General features: G+C 39.7%; 1 protein-coding gene across 1 annotated transcript; it reads right to left on the bottom strand.

Annotated features, from left to right (window-relative positions):
- Window positions 1–330: 330 nt before the first annotated feature.
- LOC131425632 (uncharacterized) lies at window positions 331–6,269 on the bottom strand. The gene is made up of 2 exons (XM_058587682.1): window positions 6,196–6,269; window positions 331–6,135 (listed from the first exon to the last, which is right to left on the bottom strand). Exon 2 carries the CDS (start codon window positions 6,028–6,030, stop codon window positions 331–333), a length of 5,700 nt encoding a protein of 1,899 aa, XP_058443665.1. The 5' UTR covers window positions 6,031–6,135; window positions 6,196–6,269.
- Between the last annotated feature and the right edge of the window lie 8,665 nt (window positions 6,270–14,934).

The following is a 14,934-nucleotide window of genomic DNA, read 5'->3' as shown; positions in this document are numbered from 1 at the left end:
ACCACTTTTAGAGGTTATATTGGATGATATTTCACTGTAATTCAATGTACTTATATAAATCAGTATAAAATTATCTCTGTTCTAACTTACGTATTGAACTAGAATAGATGTTTAAAGAAATTTTATCAGTAGATCACTGTAACATATTAAATTTTAAGAAATACAAATTCCAGGCTCTACTAGCCGCACATGTGAGATCATTATTTATCTCTCTCCTTCTTCTCTGACATTTATCTGTCTGTTTTATCTACTCTTCTGATAACGAGTGAGGTTAACCGAATCATCGTAGATGTTTGAACGAGGGGACTCACGACTCGTCGTTACATTCCCCTACCCGTGAACATCGGTCATATCATGCACGTGTTCACCTTGATTTACGACGTCGAGCATTGCTAGCTTCACAACTGCTCTTCTCATCAACCCGGAAGAGGTCCGTACCATCGCCTGTCGTACCCGTCCATCTTTTCCAAAGAATACTTGCTCAACTCTTCCTCTGATCCATTGGTTTCTTATGTTTTCATTAACTATTAACACCAAGTCTCCCTTTTTGATATCTCTTCTCTCTTCGAACCATTTGCTGCGTCTAGTGATCACTGGGGTGTACTCCTTGATCCATCTACGCCACATCTGATCAACTAAATGTTGAACTAGTTTCCAGCTACTGCGCAGTGTACTGCGGCAATCAACTAGATTCGTAGGTGGTTGTTTAACACCCGTTGAGTTTCCCAGAAGGAAATGATTCGGGGTTAACGATTCCTGATCCGCCGACTCTAACGGGATATATGTTAGCGGTCGGGTGTTGATCATTGCCTCAGTTTCCAGCAAAATCGTTTCCAGACTTTCGTCATCAGGTTTTCTTCTAGCGTCGAGCAATCCCTCCATCGCAACTTTGACCGACCTTACCAAACGCTCCCATATTCCTCCCATATGAGGGGCCGCCGGGGGATTGAAATTCCAACGTGTGTTTGTGTTGGTGAATATTGACGATAATGTCTGGTTTCGCATCTTAATTTCTTGCGTCAACTGTCTATGCGCACCTTTAAAATTAGTGCCGTTGTCGGAGAAGATTTCTATTGGAGCACCTCGTCGGGCTACGAACCTCCGAACTGCCATGACGCATGATTCAGTGGAAAGACTATGTACCACCTCTAAATGGATTGCACGGATTGTTAGACACGTGAAAAGAGCAACCCAGCGTTTCACGTTACTTCTCTTGACTCTCACCAGCAAAGGTCCATAGTAATCTAGTCCAACATAGGTGAATGGTCTAACAAATGTCTCTAAACGCACATCTGGTAGCGGACCTAACGGTGGTGGTTGAGGCATCGCTCCCCTAATTCTGCATACCATACATTGTCTTTTCACCTTAGCCAGTAGGACTCGCAATTTAGGAATCTCGAAACGTTGTCTAATCTCATTTATTACCGTTTCCCGGTTGGCATGGCGATATTGTCGATGATACCAGTCTGCAATCAGAAACGTCACATAGTGTTTTCGAGGTAATATAACCGGATATTTTGCATCAAACGTCGCCCAACTTGCTGCTTCTATTCTCCCCCGCATTCGTAAAGTTCCGTATTGGTCTATGAATGGCCAACGTTTAAAAATCGTGCTGGATTTCGCTACCGTGGGATGAAATGCATCAGGCGATCCTCTGGTTTTCCACAGTACCGCTATTTCATTTTGAAAACTTTCAACTTGTGCCTGCATCCAAAGTTTTTGTTCCGCATATATCAGTTCCTTCTGTTGTACAGCGCCTAGTTCTAGAGGTTCACCTGATTGTTTATTTCTAATGTTTTCTACAAACCGGTGCACGTATGCCAGTGTACGTATAAGTCGTTCCCAACGACTAAATCGTTCAAACTCAATCAATTGATGTTGTTGTTCGTGATAGTTCACTGCCGCCAACTCTTCTGTATTGGTTATGAATGTAGAAGGGGGTGACCATCTCTCCTCCAGTTGGCATAGAAAATCGGGACCCCGGAACCATCGATTGTTTCCGGATACGTTAGGGCCTTTTCCCCACTTCGTGGCTTCGTCTGCCACGTTGTTTTTAGAGGGCACCCAACGCCATTCATCGATGTTCGTAGTAGCCAGTATCTCTCCAACACGAAACGCCACGAATTGACTATATTTGCGCTGCTTCGATTGTATCCATGCCATCACCGTACTGGAATCAGTCCACAGATGACGTTTTGAAATTAACAAAGTATGATTGGAACATATGTTATTCAACAAGCGGCATCCCAGGACTGCGGCTAGCAGTTCTAACCTTGGTATCGATATCATTTTTAGCGGTGCCACTTTAGTTTTCGACCCAACCAGGGCCACTTGTATTCCGTTCGTAGTTTCTAGGCGAAAATAAGCAACCGCTGCGTAAGCACTAGCACTTGCATCTACAAACACATGTAACTGCAATTCTTTTTGTCCGTCGTAGGGTATAAATGAAAAGTAAGAACGGGGAATCCTAAGGGTTTCCAAACACGGGAGTAAATCAATCCATGAGCGCCATTGATGGAAAAGACTGTCGTTTATTGAATCATCCCATTTGGCTCCGGACGCCCAAATGTTTTGCATCAAAATACGACCGTGTATTAAAACGAAAGAAATGAGGCCCAATGGGCCAAATAAACTCATGACTATTCTGAGCACTTCCCGTTTAGTTGGCACGCGACTGTCATTCAATAACTCTTGCAGGTTATCACGAACTGCTAACGAATAAGTAAAGCAGTCCTCCTCAGGTATCCATTTCATTCCTAACACCGATTCGACTCCATCCACTGACTCTAAATGCATATGCTTTGAGTCATCCATCATGGCTTCGCCCATGCCGCTTAACACTGATTTTGAATTCGACAAGAAATTCCCTATTACAAATCCTCCCATTCTGTGTATCATCTTTACTTCGTTGCCCACCTGGATAGCTTGCTCTATTGACTCGAAACTATCCAAGAAGTCATCTACATAATGGTTTTCTACGATGGCTTTAACTGCTCGCGGGTATTTTTCTATATATTCTTGCGCATTCCGATTTTTTATGTATTGGGCCGAGCAAGGCGAACAAGTAGCCCCAAATGTAGCCACCTGCATGACAAATATCTTAGGGCTCTCGGATGCTTTATCTCGCCAGAGAAATCTTTGTGAATGTTGATCAGTTTCTATAATTTTTATACGGTGAAACATTTCTCTGATATCGCCGCATAGGGCGATTGGATATTGTCGGAATCGAACAAGTACCGCGGGTAGTGCTGTAACCATGTCTGGTCCTTTCAGTAACGCTGAGTTTAAAGAAACTCCATCTACCTTTGCAGCAGCATCCCAAATGAGTCGAAGTTTTCCAGGTTTTTTAGCATTTGTAACAACACCCAATGGAAGGTACCATGTTCGGTTGAGTGGGGACGTACACTCTTCCGTTTTCGTAATTAGTCGCGCGTACCCCTTTTCTTGATACTCGCGTATGAGTATACGTACTCGTTCGTAGAGCTCTGGTTCCTTGAGCAGTCGTTTTTCTAAAGATTTGAGACGCCTGTATGCCATGGGGTAGCTATCTGGGAATTTAATATCTTCACTTCGCCAGAGTAACCCAGTTTCAAACCCACCATGAATACGCTGTGTAGTTTTCTTGAGTAACATTTTGGCACGCTTATCTTCATCCGATTCCGGTTTTGGAAAGGGTGAAGTGATACCTGCTCCATCTAGCATTAAATACTCGCGGACAATTTCATTTAACTCACGTTCTGAATCGTTAATTCCGTTGAAATGAAAATTGCATACGAAACGTGATACTTGTACATCAGGACTGCCACCATAAATGCTCCATCCAAGTCGGCACTTTGTGGCTATAGGTCCTTTTTTACCACACTTCCTAACTTTTAGAGGAACTGTTAGGTGGAGGTTTTGCAAACCTATAAGCATCTTAGGTTCGACATTTTGGTAACTTTCGACTGGAAGGCCGCTAAGATAGGGATACTGCTGTGTTAAATCATTATATATTAAGGTTTGTTTAGGTAAACGAAGGTTTTTTACTGTTCGAACGTTCGTTAATTGGAAATGTACATTCTTATTGCTTCCCGCCACAGTAACATTTATCCGTTGTGAGTTCGACGCACTTCGTTTGACGTTTCCTGTCCATTGGAGGTGAAGAGGTTCTATTGGCCCGATAATACCTAAACGTTCTGCAACTGTGCCTTCCATGAGAGTCAGAGAGTATCCTTCATCGATGAATGCGAAGATATCATGTTGCTTGTTGGGAGTTATTACAGTAACGGGCAAGATTCGAAACATCGGTTCACTTGCATTGGAATCTCGGAGTCTAGTAGTGAAATTTCGGCTGACCATAGGAGGTGGTGGGTGTAGTAGCGTATGGTGACGTAAACGACAACCGTGTGCTTCACAACCTCTCCAGGATTTACAGGTCCATTTGCCGTGATAGTTTAAACAGGTTCTACATAGCGAATGTTGTTGAACGACACGATTTTTTTCTTCGTACGACCAGGATTTGAAAATATCACAATCGGCAACTCGATGACTTGAGCATTTACAAGCTACACACATTTTCGATGGTTTTGGTGTCACGACTTCTGATCCGACCGATTGAAGTGTTACTTCTTCATGTGATTGGATAAATCCCCTTTCCTTCGCCTTGGACTTGGATTCTAGCGTGTCCAGTGGGGCACTATCTATTACCTCACATGCCATATTCACGAGCGCAGACATGAACTCTCCGAAGTTAGCTAACGAAACATCTTGTAGCTTACTTTTGTACACAGACCATTCGAGTTTGAATTGGGTGGGCAATTTCGTTAGCATTTCTTGTAGTAATATGGGGTTTGTTAAGTGAGCATACTGCTTGGCTCCTTTAATATACTGCACAAGGTTTTCCACTGCAGTGCCAAATTCAATTAACTTTTCTAGATTATCCGCTCTGAGTGGTGGTAGCTGTCTAATCTTGTCTATTACTGAGCGAATTAATTGCTCGGGACGTCCATATCGTCTACGTAGGGTAGATACGACATGTGAAACACTTTCTGGTAACAATAGATGACCTCGTACACTTTCCAGTGCTTGTCCTCTCAAACACCGTTGTAATCGTATTAAATTCTCATTATCTGAAAATCCGCAGGTTGCAGTTGACTGCTCATAATTGGAGATCCATATTGGCCATTCCTCCGGATTGCCCGAAAATGTTGGTAGCTCTTTCCCCATGACCTGCCGAGCAGCAAGTTGGCATGCTGTTGGGCCAAGCTCAAATTCCATCGGTTTCTGAGTGTGTGTGCTCACGTTCAACAGATTGGTCCCAGAGCATGAGGGCACTAAATGACGAGGGTCGTCATATATTGACGGATTCATCGACAGATCCATTGACGGATTCATTGACGAATTGTTTGGTGGTAATGGTGGTAAGGGAATGGCGGAAATTGAAGGCTGTTCGGGGGCTGGATTTTGCTTATCCGTTTCCACCAACCATTTCTGAACTTTGTCTTTCGTTCCATTTACAGACGTAATACCGCTGGTACGGCTGCTTCCCTGCACTGACAACTCATCGAGAATTATTTTTTCCTGCTCAAGGACAAGTTGCTGTACCTGGAGCTGTTTTTTGCGAAATTCATTATCGATTTCTAATTGCTTTTTTCTTGTTTCGTATTCCAATGCAAGCTCTTCTTGTCGTAACTTCTGCTGTTCCCGAACGAGCTTGAGTTTTTGTTCCAAGCAGTATCGGCTGTTTTGTTTACTTTCGAGTTTCGAGCGCTTCGATCCAACCTTGGATGAATTCTCCGTAGTAGCTTTTGTTACCTTCAGAACCGGAACATCTTTTGTTTGGTTTAATTGTACTTGCTCTATGCCATCCTGAATAGTAGCAACTTTCACACAATTTATACAGTTCCAGGGACGGGACTCTACGCTAGAATCTACATTCGCGCATTTAAAGTGGAACCAGGAATGGCACATGTCACATGCTACCATTGCATCGTAATCATCCGTGAGTTCGCAAAGGCCACAATTTGACTCCGCAGGCTCCTGAGTGATCATCTCGTTATGATTCGTAATACAAGCACCACGAATTTCTTAAAGAATGTTGTGATACCGCTTCCAAATAGCAAACGCCGACCTTTAACTGTTACGTATAGCTTTAAGCTGAAGGATATATTTTTATTTATGTATGGTATTCCAAATAAATTCAATCGAGAAACTTACAAATTCGGTAACAAAATTAGATATCGTTGTGCTTCGAATTACCACTTTTAGAGGTTATATTGGATGATATTTCACTGTAATTCAATGTACTTATATAAATCAGTATAAAATTATCTCTGTTCTAACTTACGTATTGAACTAGAATAGATGTTTAAAGAAATTTTATCAGTAGATCACTGTAACATATTAAATTTTAAGAAATACAAATTCCAGGCTCTACTAGCCGCACATGTGAGATCATTATTCATCTCTCTCCTTCTTCTCTGACATTTATCTGTCTGTTTTATCTACTCTTCTGATAACGAGTGAGGTTAACCGAATCATCGTAGATGTTTGAACGAGGGGACTCACGACTCGTCGTTACACTGTGTCCGTGGCATCTCTGATACCAGTAGTGACCCTATATCGCTTGTGAGAAATTCTGGCAGCTTGCAGAAACCTGGCAAGATTCCGCCAACTGTCAAAATTTGCAGGCGAAATTGCGTCATTCTCTCGTCACGTGACGTCTTGCAAGGACGCTCTTCCTTCTTTTTTTCTGTTCGATTTCATTTGATATTCGCCAATCCTGCATGTACATCCAAAAATGAAAACGAATCTTGAAAATAGGCAAATGAAATGAAAATACTGGAACATTGAAGGATGAAGCTTTGCATATCATGTTTGGTTATTGTCCTTTATTTAAACTTCTGATGGAAAAAATAAAACCAAAGGCGCTAAAAATGAAAAACCGATTCAAAACGGCTCTGCCAGTCTTGTATGGCAGAAACCGAACCATTAATAACCGCTAGGTGAAATCCTCTGCCGGAAACGGTTGTTGCATTGTTGCCAAACTCTCGCCGAAATTCTACCAGCATTCCGACAAAACCTTCTGGCAGACATAGATAAACATAGCAAAAATTCTGCCTTTGCGTGAATTTTTATTTGCGGGCGAGTTAGATTTTGACTGATCGATGCAGGGGTGTCAGATCTATCGAAATCTCCGTACAATGTTGCTCGAATATCAAAAATACAACGAATGTCTATGAACATCGCTCGCTTTCCTTCGCCTTTGTTCGATAATCGTTCTGGTATTCGGACTTGTCCGTATATTCGGGCGCGAACGAAGCCGACGCTGCTTCGTTACTCGCACGAATATCTATTCCTTGCAGTTGTTATTCGCATTGGACATACCCCCGAATGACTTAACGCGAATATCGAACGAATATTCATACAGCGATCATCGCCAAACCTAATTCGCGATGATCGTTCGTGCTGTCTTTGAAACATGCAAATTAAGATGTTTCCCCCCGCACTATTACCATAGTCTTATGTGTATGTGATGAACCATATTCCAGCATTCTCCCATTGCTGCTACGCAACGAGATAGGATGAATTTATTAGATGAAGAATGCTTCGCGAAGAATGGAAACCAACGATCTTCGCCGTGACGCTATTCGAACCAATTCGAAGAATAAAATAAATGAACGAATGACAAACGAATGTATAAAACGAACATGCACGATGTATACCAGCAGCGAAGAATGGATTAGTATATTCGGGTTCTCTACGATTATTGCTTATTCCTTTCGCACCCTTCTCTCTTTCGAGCAGTGAATAGTTCAACGTTGTTCGAGACTGGCATATTCGAAGGCAGTATAATCACAGCGAGGAAGATGAATGAATTAGTTACACGAAGAATATTTGCAACATTGTCTCCGTAGGCCTACGGATTCGGAGATTTTCTACGGATATCTACGGAAATTGATATTTTTAACTACGGAAACTATTTGCCTGGCTACCAGAAAAAAAGGACTTTCCCTGCTTTGCACCACTGGAGTTTCCGAGGAAATCATCAATCTACAAAAATGCTACCATCTGACATCGCTGGGTCGAGGTTATTTGCTTGTAAAGTATCACACTTGTAGCAAAGAATGATATACTATCTATCAGTTTTGCTAAAATTCAGAGAGAAAACCGCACAAGACATTTGTAAATTTTTCACGTTTCTTTCAAATGTCATACACTTACTATTTGCTACCAATACTCCCCATTGATGGCGAACAATGAGCAACGAGGCAATTGTATAGAAACAGGTGGGATCCACTTTTGACAGTTCAATTGGAATCATTACAATGCCTCCCCTGATCTCTGGTTCTAGGGTCACTAAGGTTCTGAACCATTTCGCGGTTAATTTTAACTTTTGGTTATAATCCGACACCCGAGCGGTTAATTTGATGTTGTGAAAAATAACCCTGCTCGAGAGTATGGTTATTTTTGACAGATCGATGGCTATTTTCCGACACTGAAAAAATTCTTGCAACGAAAATTCTAATATTGATTCTTTAGTTGAAATTATTTCCAGTGAAAATAAACCCAAATAACTTTCCGTCCGTCAAATGTTTAAATGGGCCGCTGTTTTAGTTGAATTTAACTACTCGACACAAAATAACCACTCAAAAGTCAGATTTCAACCAAAAGTTAAAATTAACCGCGAAATGGTTCACAACCTAAGCACAGACTAACAGACATGACAGTATGAGTAAATTCTAATAAAAATTATTTTTCGTGATGCACTAGTTCCACCTATATTGTACTGCGCGAACTATTTACTATCTGTACACCCCTTGTGTTATGTAAAAGTTTTTTTACTAGTTGGTTTCCCCTCGTTTGTCAACACCGATCAGCCACTTGCAGGGATGCCTGATTTCATCAAAATATTTGAAAATGAATCGTCACAATGATTTATTGGATTACGTTGATAATATATTTAACTTTTTCTTGATGTTGGAGGGTAACCATTTATTCGACTCAAATTTGTTCATCTAGACTATTTTTTATTGTGTTGGTAGTTTTCACCCGAAATTAAGTGGCGGCAGACCAGAAGCAAGTAAATATTGTAACAAAACGGGTTCGATTTTTTATTGAGTTGGAGGATGAGAAGTAGGCGCAATTATGTATATAGTTTAGGCAATATCAAAGATAAACTCAAGATAGAGTAGTCTGCGATTTCTTAGGTATCATTTGAATAGGACCCCTCGATGAGCTCGGTTCACTGTCAATTTGAGTATTTTGAAGCAAAACAACAAGTGTCTGATCACTAGATGCGTCGTAACTATGACAATGATTGTTTATGTTTGGAAAAATATCAAGTTACAGTATGAACGATATTGAGAAATTTCGCTTTATATCAGTGATTCTTAGAATAAGAAAGTGAAAACTACTTAGAACCATTGTCTAGAATTTATTTAGTTTGTTATAGCCTCATCCCATGAAGCATCAGTTGTGGCAAGAAATCATTATATGCTGAATGTAAACATATGTGTGCTTCCTTTCTAACTTGTATTGTTTCCATGGCATTTTGTCGGAACTAGTCGACGCTTGTTAACGGAGGGTCAATAAAATTACATTATTACTGAACCAACTGGTTCACGATTACTGACCCAACATTTTTCAATGAAACGTATGGAACATTGTAATCTTCAGTTTATCTTTGGCAATATGTATTAAATCTGTATCCTGCATGAAATTCGCATGGACGTATACAAATCAATACATTACAGGTAATTCTGTATGAATGGCAAATCTGTTGGTAAATGAAAAAAATAAAGACAGTCTAGATGACAGACATGATGTTTTTGATAGGGTAACGTGGCGCCATATTGACACATGTGAGTACTGTTCCAAATAATGGAATATTCGAAATGACCGTTAAAATGATTGAAGAATCAAATTTGAGTGTCCTGTCTGTTAGTCTGTGACCTAAGTGCATGTACAGGAAAAAAAAGTATTCATTCCCGACTAAGAAGTGCTTATTATGAATATACATTCATTAAAATTGGTTCTTCGCCTTGAAAAATTATTTTATCTTTTATCACTTCATAATTCACGTGATTAAGTATATGAAAATTCAAGACTGTGAATATTTAATTTTGTTTCACACGTGGCGGATCTTTTTTTTATGGTTGTCAAAAATAAACTGCTCGAAAGTATAGTGGTCGGAAAAAAAATTTATCCTAAAAATATTTCCTCTTCTAATTTCGAGTTGGATCGTAGTTTTAGACAAACTCAATTACATGATACAAATTAGTCATAAAAACGGTCATTTTGACTAAAAGTTCAAAACATTCGCGAAATGATTCAAAGTCTTAATATTTTGAGAAATTTTAAAATGTCGATCTTTTCAGTTTAGATAATTGGATCAATTTTTCTTGTGAAGTATAATGTAAAATAATTTCCGGGACGCTTTCATATGCTGACGAAATAGGTCAAATCCGGTATTATCCGATGTAGTTCTGAGCGTTTTCGAAGAAAAACATCGAAAAAAAAATCTCAAACTTTAACACCATCAATCTTAGCATAAACAAACAGCATCGGCGTTCCGAACCAGAGGAGAAAACTACGAATACAAATTGCCACCAAGATTCCATTTCCCTTTCTCCGGCCATGACGAACATGACCATGACGGGAGTAAATCTCAAATGTCACAAAAACAATACAGTCCGCATCCGGGTTTAAGCTTTTTCTGTCAACTTTGGGCATCCTTTTCGCTTCGGATTGAAACAGCTTTTCATTCGTCCCTGTCGCCGCTTTTTCGTTGTCATTCTAAGACGGCAGCCCGCAGGAAAAACTATTTGATGTATTAAATGTTTCCACTTGGATGTCCAGTTCCGGTTGGTTGAGTTTCATCACGCGAGATGACGGTCAGAAGTGACAAGGATGTTTTGCTTAATCATTTTCGGTAGTTTGGTAGGATTTCTTATAAAAAGGGTTTATGTGGGTGAAAATAGTTATGATTTGTGTAGTGTTTAGAGCTTTTGAAAGGAATAGCCGTATTAATACATCAACGATTTTATTCCAGTAGGCCATGGGTAACGTAGTACCGACAGAACGCTACCAGCATATGTCGGCAGATCCAACGTTTCATTAGTGAATGTGGTACAAATTTCAGTGGTGGTTTCAATCCAGCAGAAATGTCACACATCCGAGTAGGCCATGGGTAACGTAGTACCGACAGAACGCTACCAGCATATGTCGGCAGATCCAACGTTTCATTAGTGAATGTGGTACAAATTTCAGTGGTGGTTTCAATCCAGCAGAAATGTCACACATCCGAGTTACGTACTCCGAATAGAATCTAATTAGTACTTTACCATCCGGGGTGGATGAGACCGTGCAATAATAAAATACATGAACTGAGCCTGTCTCCACTTCCCAGGGGACCGAAAACCACAGCCTTGCAGTTTCCCAGCGCTAGGCCACTAGGGCTGATGTGGGGTCGGAAAGTCACGAAACTCAAACCGACAGGTGGCTTCAGCCGCATTTATGACTACAGAAGCAAACTCACTGACTCACGCAACGATTTTACTACACGAACCGTGGTAGACCTCATCGCGTTACTGGCGTTTCCCGCAAGTTTGACATATGTGTATGAGGTGCTGACTGTTGCAATGGTAACACGGGAGGATGTGTGGAGGTTATAATTTTATCGATTTTTGCATTTACCCGAAAGCAGCAAAACTTTGATGGTTTAAAGAAGCCGACGTTTGATGTTCGAAAGTTTGGTAGTATTGAATAATTGTTTATGTGCCAACATGCCAAAAGCAGGCGGTTTGGATTTCAGTTCTGGTTTCATGCGAAAAAACTTTTTTTTTCTTGTTATCAAAGCATCGGGTAATCGATTGAAACCAAATTAATCCTTGGCCTCGATCAAATGGCAATGGAAGTTGAACATTCAATGCATCCGCCAAGTTGCAAGCCGGAATGTTGAAACGAACTCCGAACCTCTTCATATTGCCTTCGGTTGCCAAATTTGGTTACCCATGGCGTGAAAGTTTTCAACCAACTTCCGTCTGACACTGGTTTTTCAAACGTCAAACCAATGTTTGTGGCTTGTTATTTTCCAGTTGCTAACCGAGGCGTGTTTTGAGGTGATTCTTCAACCGGAAATATGTCGTTGGACAAACGGGTGTAGTTACTTCAATTTTAGCCTTGAATAACCCGGACAAGGAAATGCTTTATAAAGCTCTTTGTTCTGGAAACGATTTAGGACTGGATGAGCGTTTCGCACGGAATGCATTCGGCGGTGGGGGGAAAAACGCGATGTCATGCAGATTTCAGTCGGGTTCTAGCGTAGGTAGTTTAATATTGGGCTGATTCATGAACTCTTTTCAGTGCATGTTCCTGTAAGCATCGATTTAATAAGAAAAGGTTATTCAGAAAAACAAATTAACCAAGCTAAAAATATTTCACAGTTTTTTTGTTTCAGTTTAATGTACTTCTGTATCCTTTCTTAGAGACGTTTGAAAAATATTGACAGCTATTCAAAATGTGTGCAATACTGTCAAAGTAGAATAAAGTTTATTAAGATACCATATTTATTTTAACGTTTAGTTCTATGTTGATCAACTATAAAACTTATTAAATAATACCTAAGCCCCATACCTACGCAAACGCTTAAATCCGCGATGCCTATGAAAAAGTCTGATGGGTCGTCGTCTTACTGTAAAGTAGGCAAAGCATCAACTTATGCTCTATCTTTCTATCGTTCACAAAGTAGTGAACGTTGGCGATAGGGGCTGGAGAACGAGCATACTGTTAAGATATTCAATCTGAACTGGAATGGTATCAATTCCCAATAACATTTCCCAAGCAAAGTCTTTACAACCCAACGTAATGAAAACCTAACAAGTATCGGAATGGAAATTCGAATGACTATATTCCTAGCATTTATCTTGTTAATAGAGAACTTTTTGTTCATTGTGAAAATAAGCGATGTCTAACCCACTTCTAACACTAACTTCTGTCAAATCCATACATTTTACAGCAGTTGGGTTTCGAAGCCAGAGATGCCATTTATACAGATTTATCAGTATTATACAGATTTTTACATGCGCATACAAATTTTATACAGAATACAAATTTTGTACAGATTTCTCAAACTCAATACCGATTTATACAAAATTGGATAAATTGGAAAGGATAAATTGTTTTTTTTTTCGTCTGAACACTCTTTGGTAGCAGTGACGAGATAAAAGTTTCGTAATCAATGGACGAATCACAAATTGGTCTGAAAATCATAAAATGGTGTTGGTATTTGAAGTTGAGCGCTGAGATCCCACAGCTGTTTACCACCTCAACATATTGAAATAATATGAAATTAAAATTTTATTTTGTTGATTCCGATTGTTGATGAAAAATTGCAAACATTTAATTTCGTCGTGGTAGAGTGAGATATGGATATTGAACACTTATTATAAAACCATAAAATGTTTGAATAACATTACAACAACATATTTTGCAGTGCATTCAGGGTGATACAGATTTTTTATAAAAATAAAATCTCTAGTCGAAACTGGGTTGGGTCGACGACACGACCAGGCACTCCGAAGGAAAATCTGAATAAAAAGTGTTCGTGAGCAATTTACCGCCAGTTACCAAAAATATAGCGACCCCTTGGTAATGATGAAAATAATTTTGTTGGGCAACACTGTTTAAGTTGCTACGAACTTGTTACCAAGGAGCCCAATAATAAATAAACAAACCATTTGAGAAAGTTTTGAAACAGTTATATTATTTTAAATTGTGTGCCATCAGTGCCAAATTATTAAAAACGAAAGATTATTCTTAAGAAATCGAGAATGTACGTAGCTGTACAAGGTGCCGCGAGCCATCGGCCGGGAACTCGTCCCTATGGGGACGTTCAACGTGACTGGTGACAGATTCAGAAACTCTCACAACCTACAAGTTTAACTTTTTGGATCTGCACCAACCGAACTGGGACTGGAACTGGGTACCCAATATCCAAATTTGACATGACAGACATGCGTCATCTTATATTTTATATCTTTTCAGGAATATACAATCGAGTTTCCGAAACATCACTATAGCTTAATATATTGTCATATATTGTCATTAAACTAGGAATTTCTTGCCAGTCTGTACGAAACAAACGAAAAAATTTATTGTTTGAATGTATCCGAAATGACATTTGACTACTTCAACCGGCTCCAGACGCCTTACGGGAAATCGTAGTTACTGACTATTTTCAACTTGAGAATAAATTATCAAATTATTTGAAGCAAACTTGTTTTTATGGGTGGTTTACAATGTGCACTTAAGAACCAATAATTTTGATAACCAATAAGCTTGATTCCCGCACTTTTCAAGTTCATAAAATTTTACACATGTTTTGCGAAGGTCTCCAAATAACAGAGCAGAAGTAGAGGAGTTTCTCGAATATCTGAAATTTGACAGCGTATTGTTTTACAACATGTACGCTGATCAGAAACGAGGCGGAACAAACTCAGATGTGCAAATATACAAAGATTTGTGAAACAATTGAAATAGTTTCACTTTCAAAAGTCGTTAGAAAGAGCAAATATGAATTCGGTTTATATGTGTATTCGTACCTGTATACGAAGTGCGATTCTGGAATGGATTAAAAAATAAAGCTCAAATATTTGAGAATCTTTGATTTGCTGCACTCGAATTTCATGCATCTCGTAGAATAGTACGAATATACCGGATCGACTCAGTTTTATCGTTTATATTTCGATACTTAATTTCGATAATTGGACTGATAAAAAGTTTCGGAACAGAAGTACCCCATACCAAAGATCTTGGTCACATACAGCAACCTGATTGCGCTGGTCTTACAAAATTTTTTTCATATATTCGAGCCCCAGCTGAACTAATCGATCCACTGCCCTGACGCCTAATGATGTTGCAGAACTTGCAACTTGACGCGAAATAAGGATTTTC

Source organism: Malaya genurostris, chromosome 1 (genome assembly GCF_030247185.1).
Source record: "Malaya genurostris strain Urasoe2022 chromosome 1, Malgen_1.1, whole genome shotgun sequence".
Classification (NCBI taxonomy): Eukaryota; Metazoa; Arthropoda; class Insecta; order Diptera; family Culicidae; genus Malaya; species Malaya genurostris.
The sequence above is the reverse complement of the archived record's forward strand: the minus strand, read 5'-3'. Positions and strand labels throughout refer to the sequence as shown.

What these genes read in the sequence shown, in the direction of transcription:
- LOC131425632 (XM_058587682.1), bottom strand. Translation starts at nt 6,030, where the DNA reads ATGATCACTCAGGAGCCTGCGGAGTCAAATTGTGGCCTTTGCGAACTC.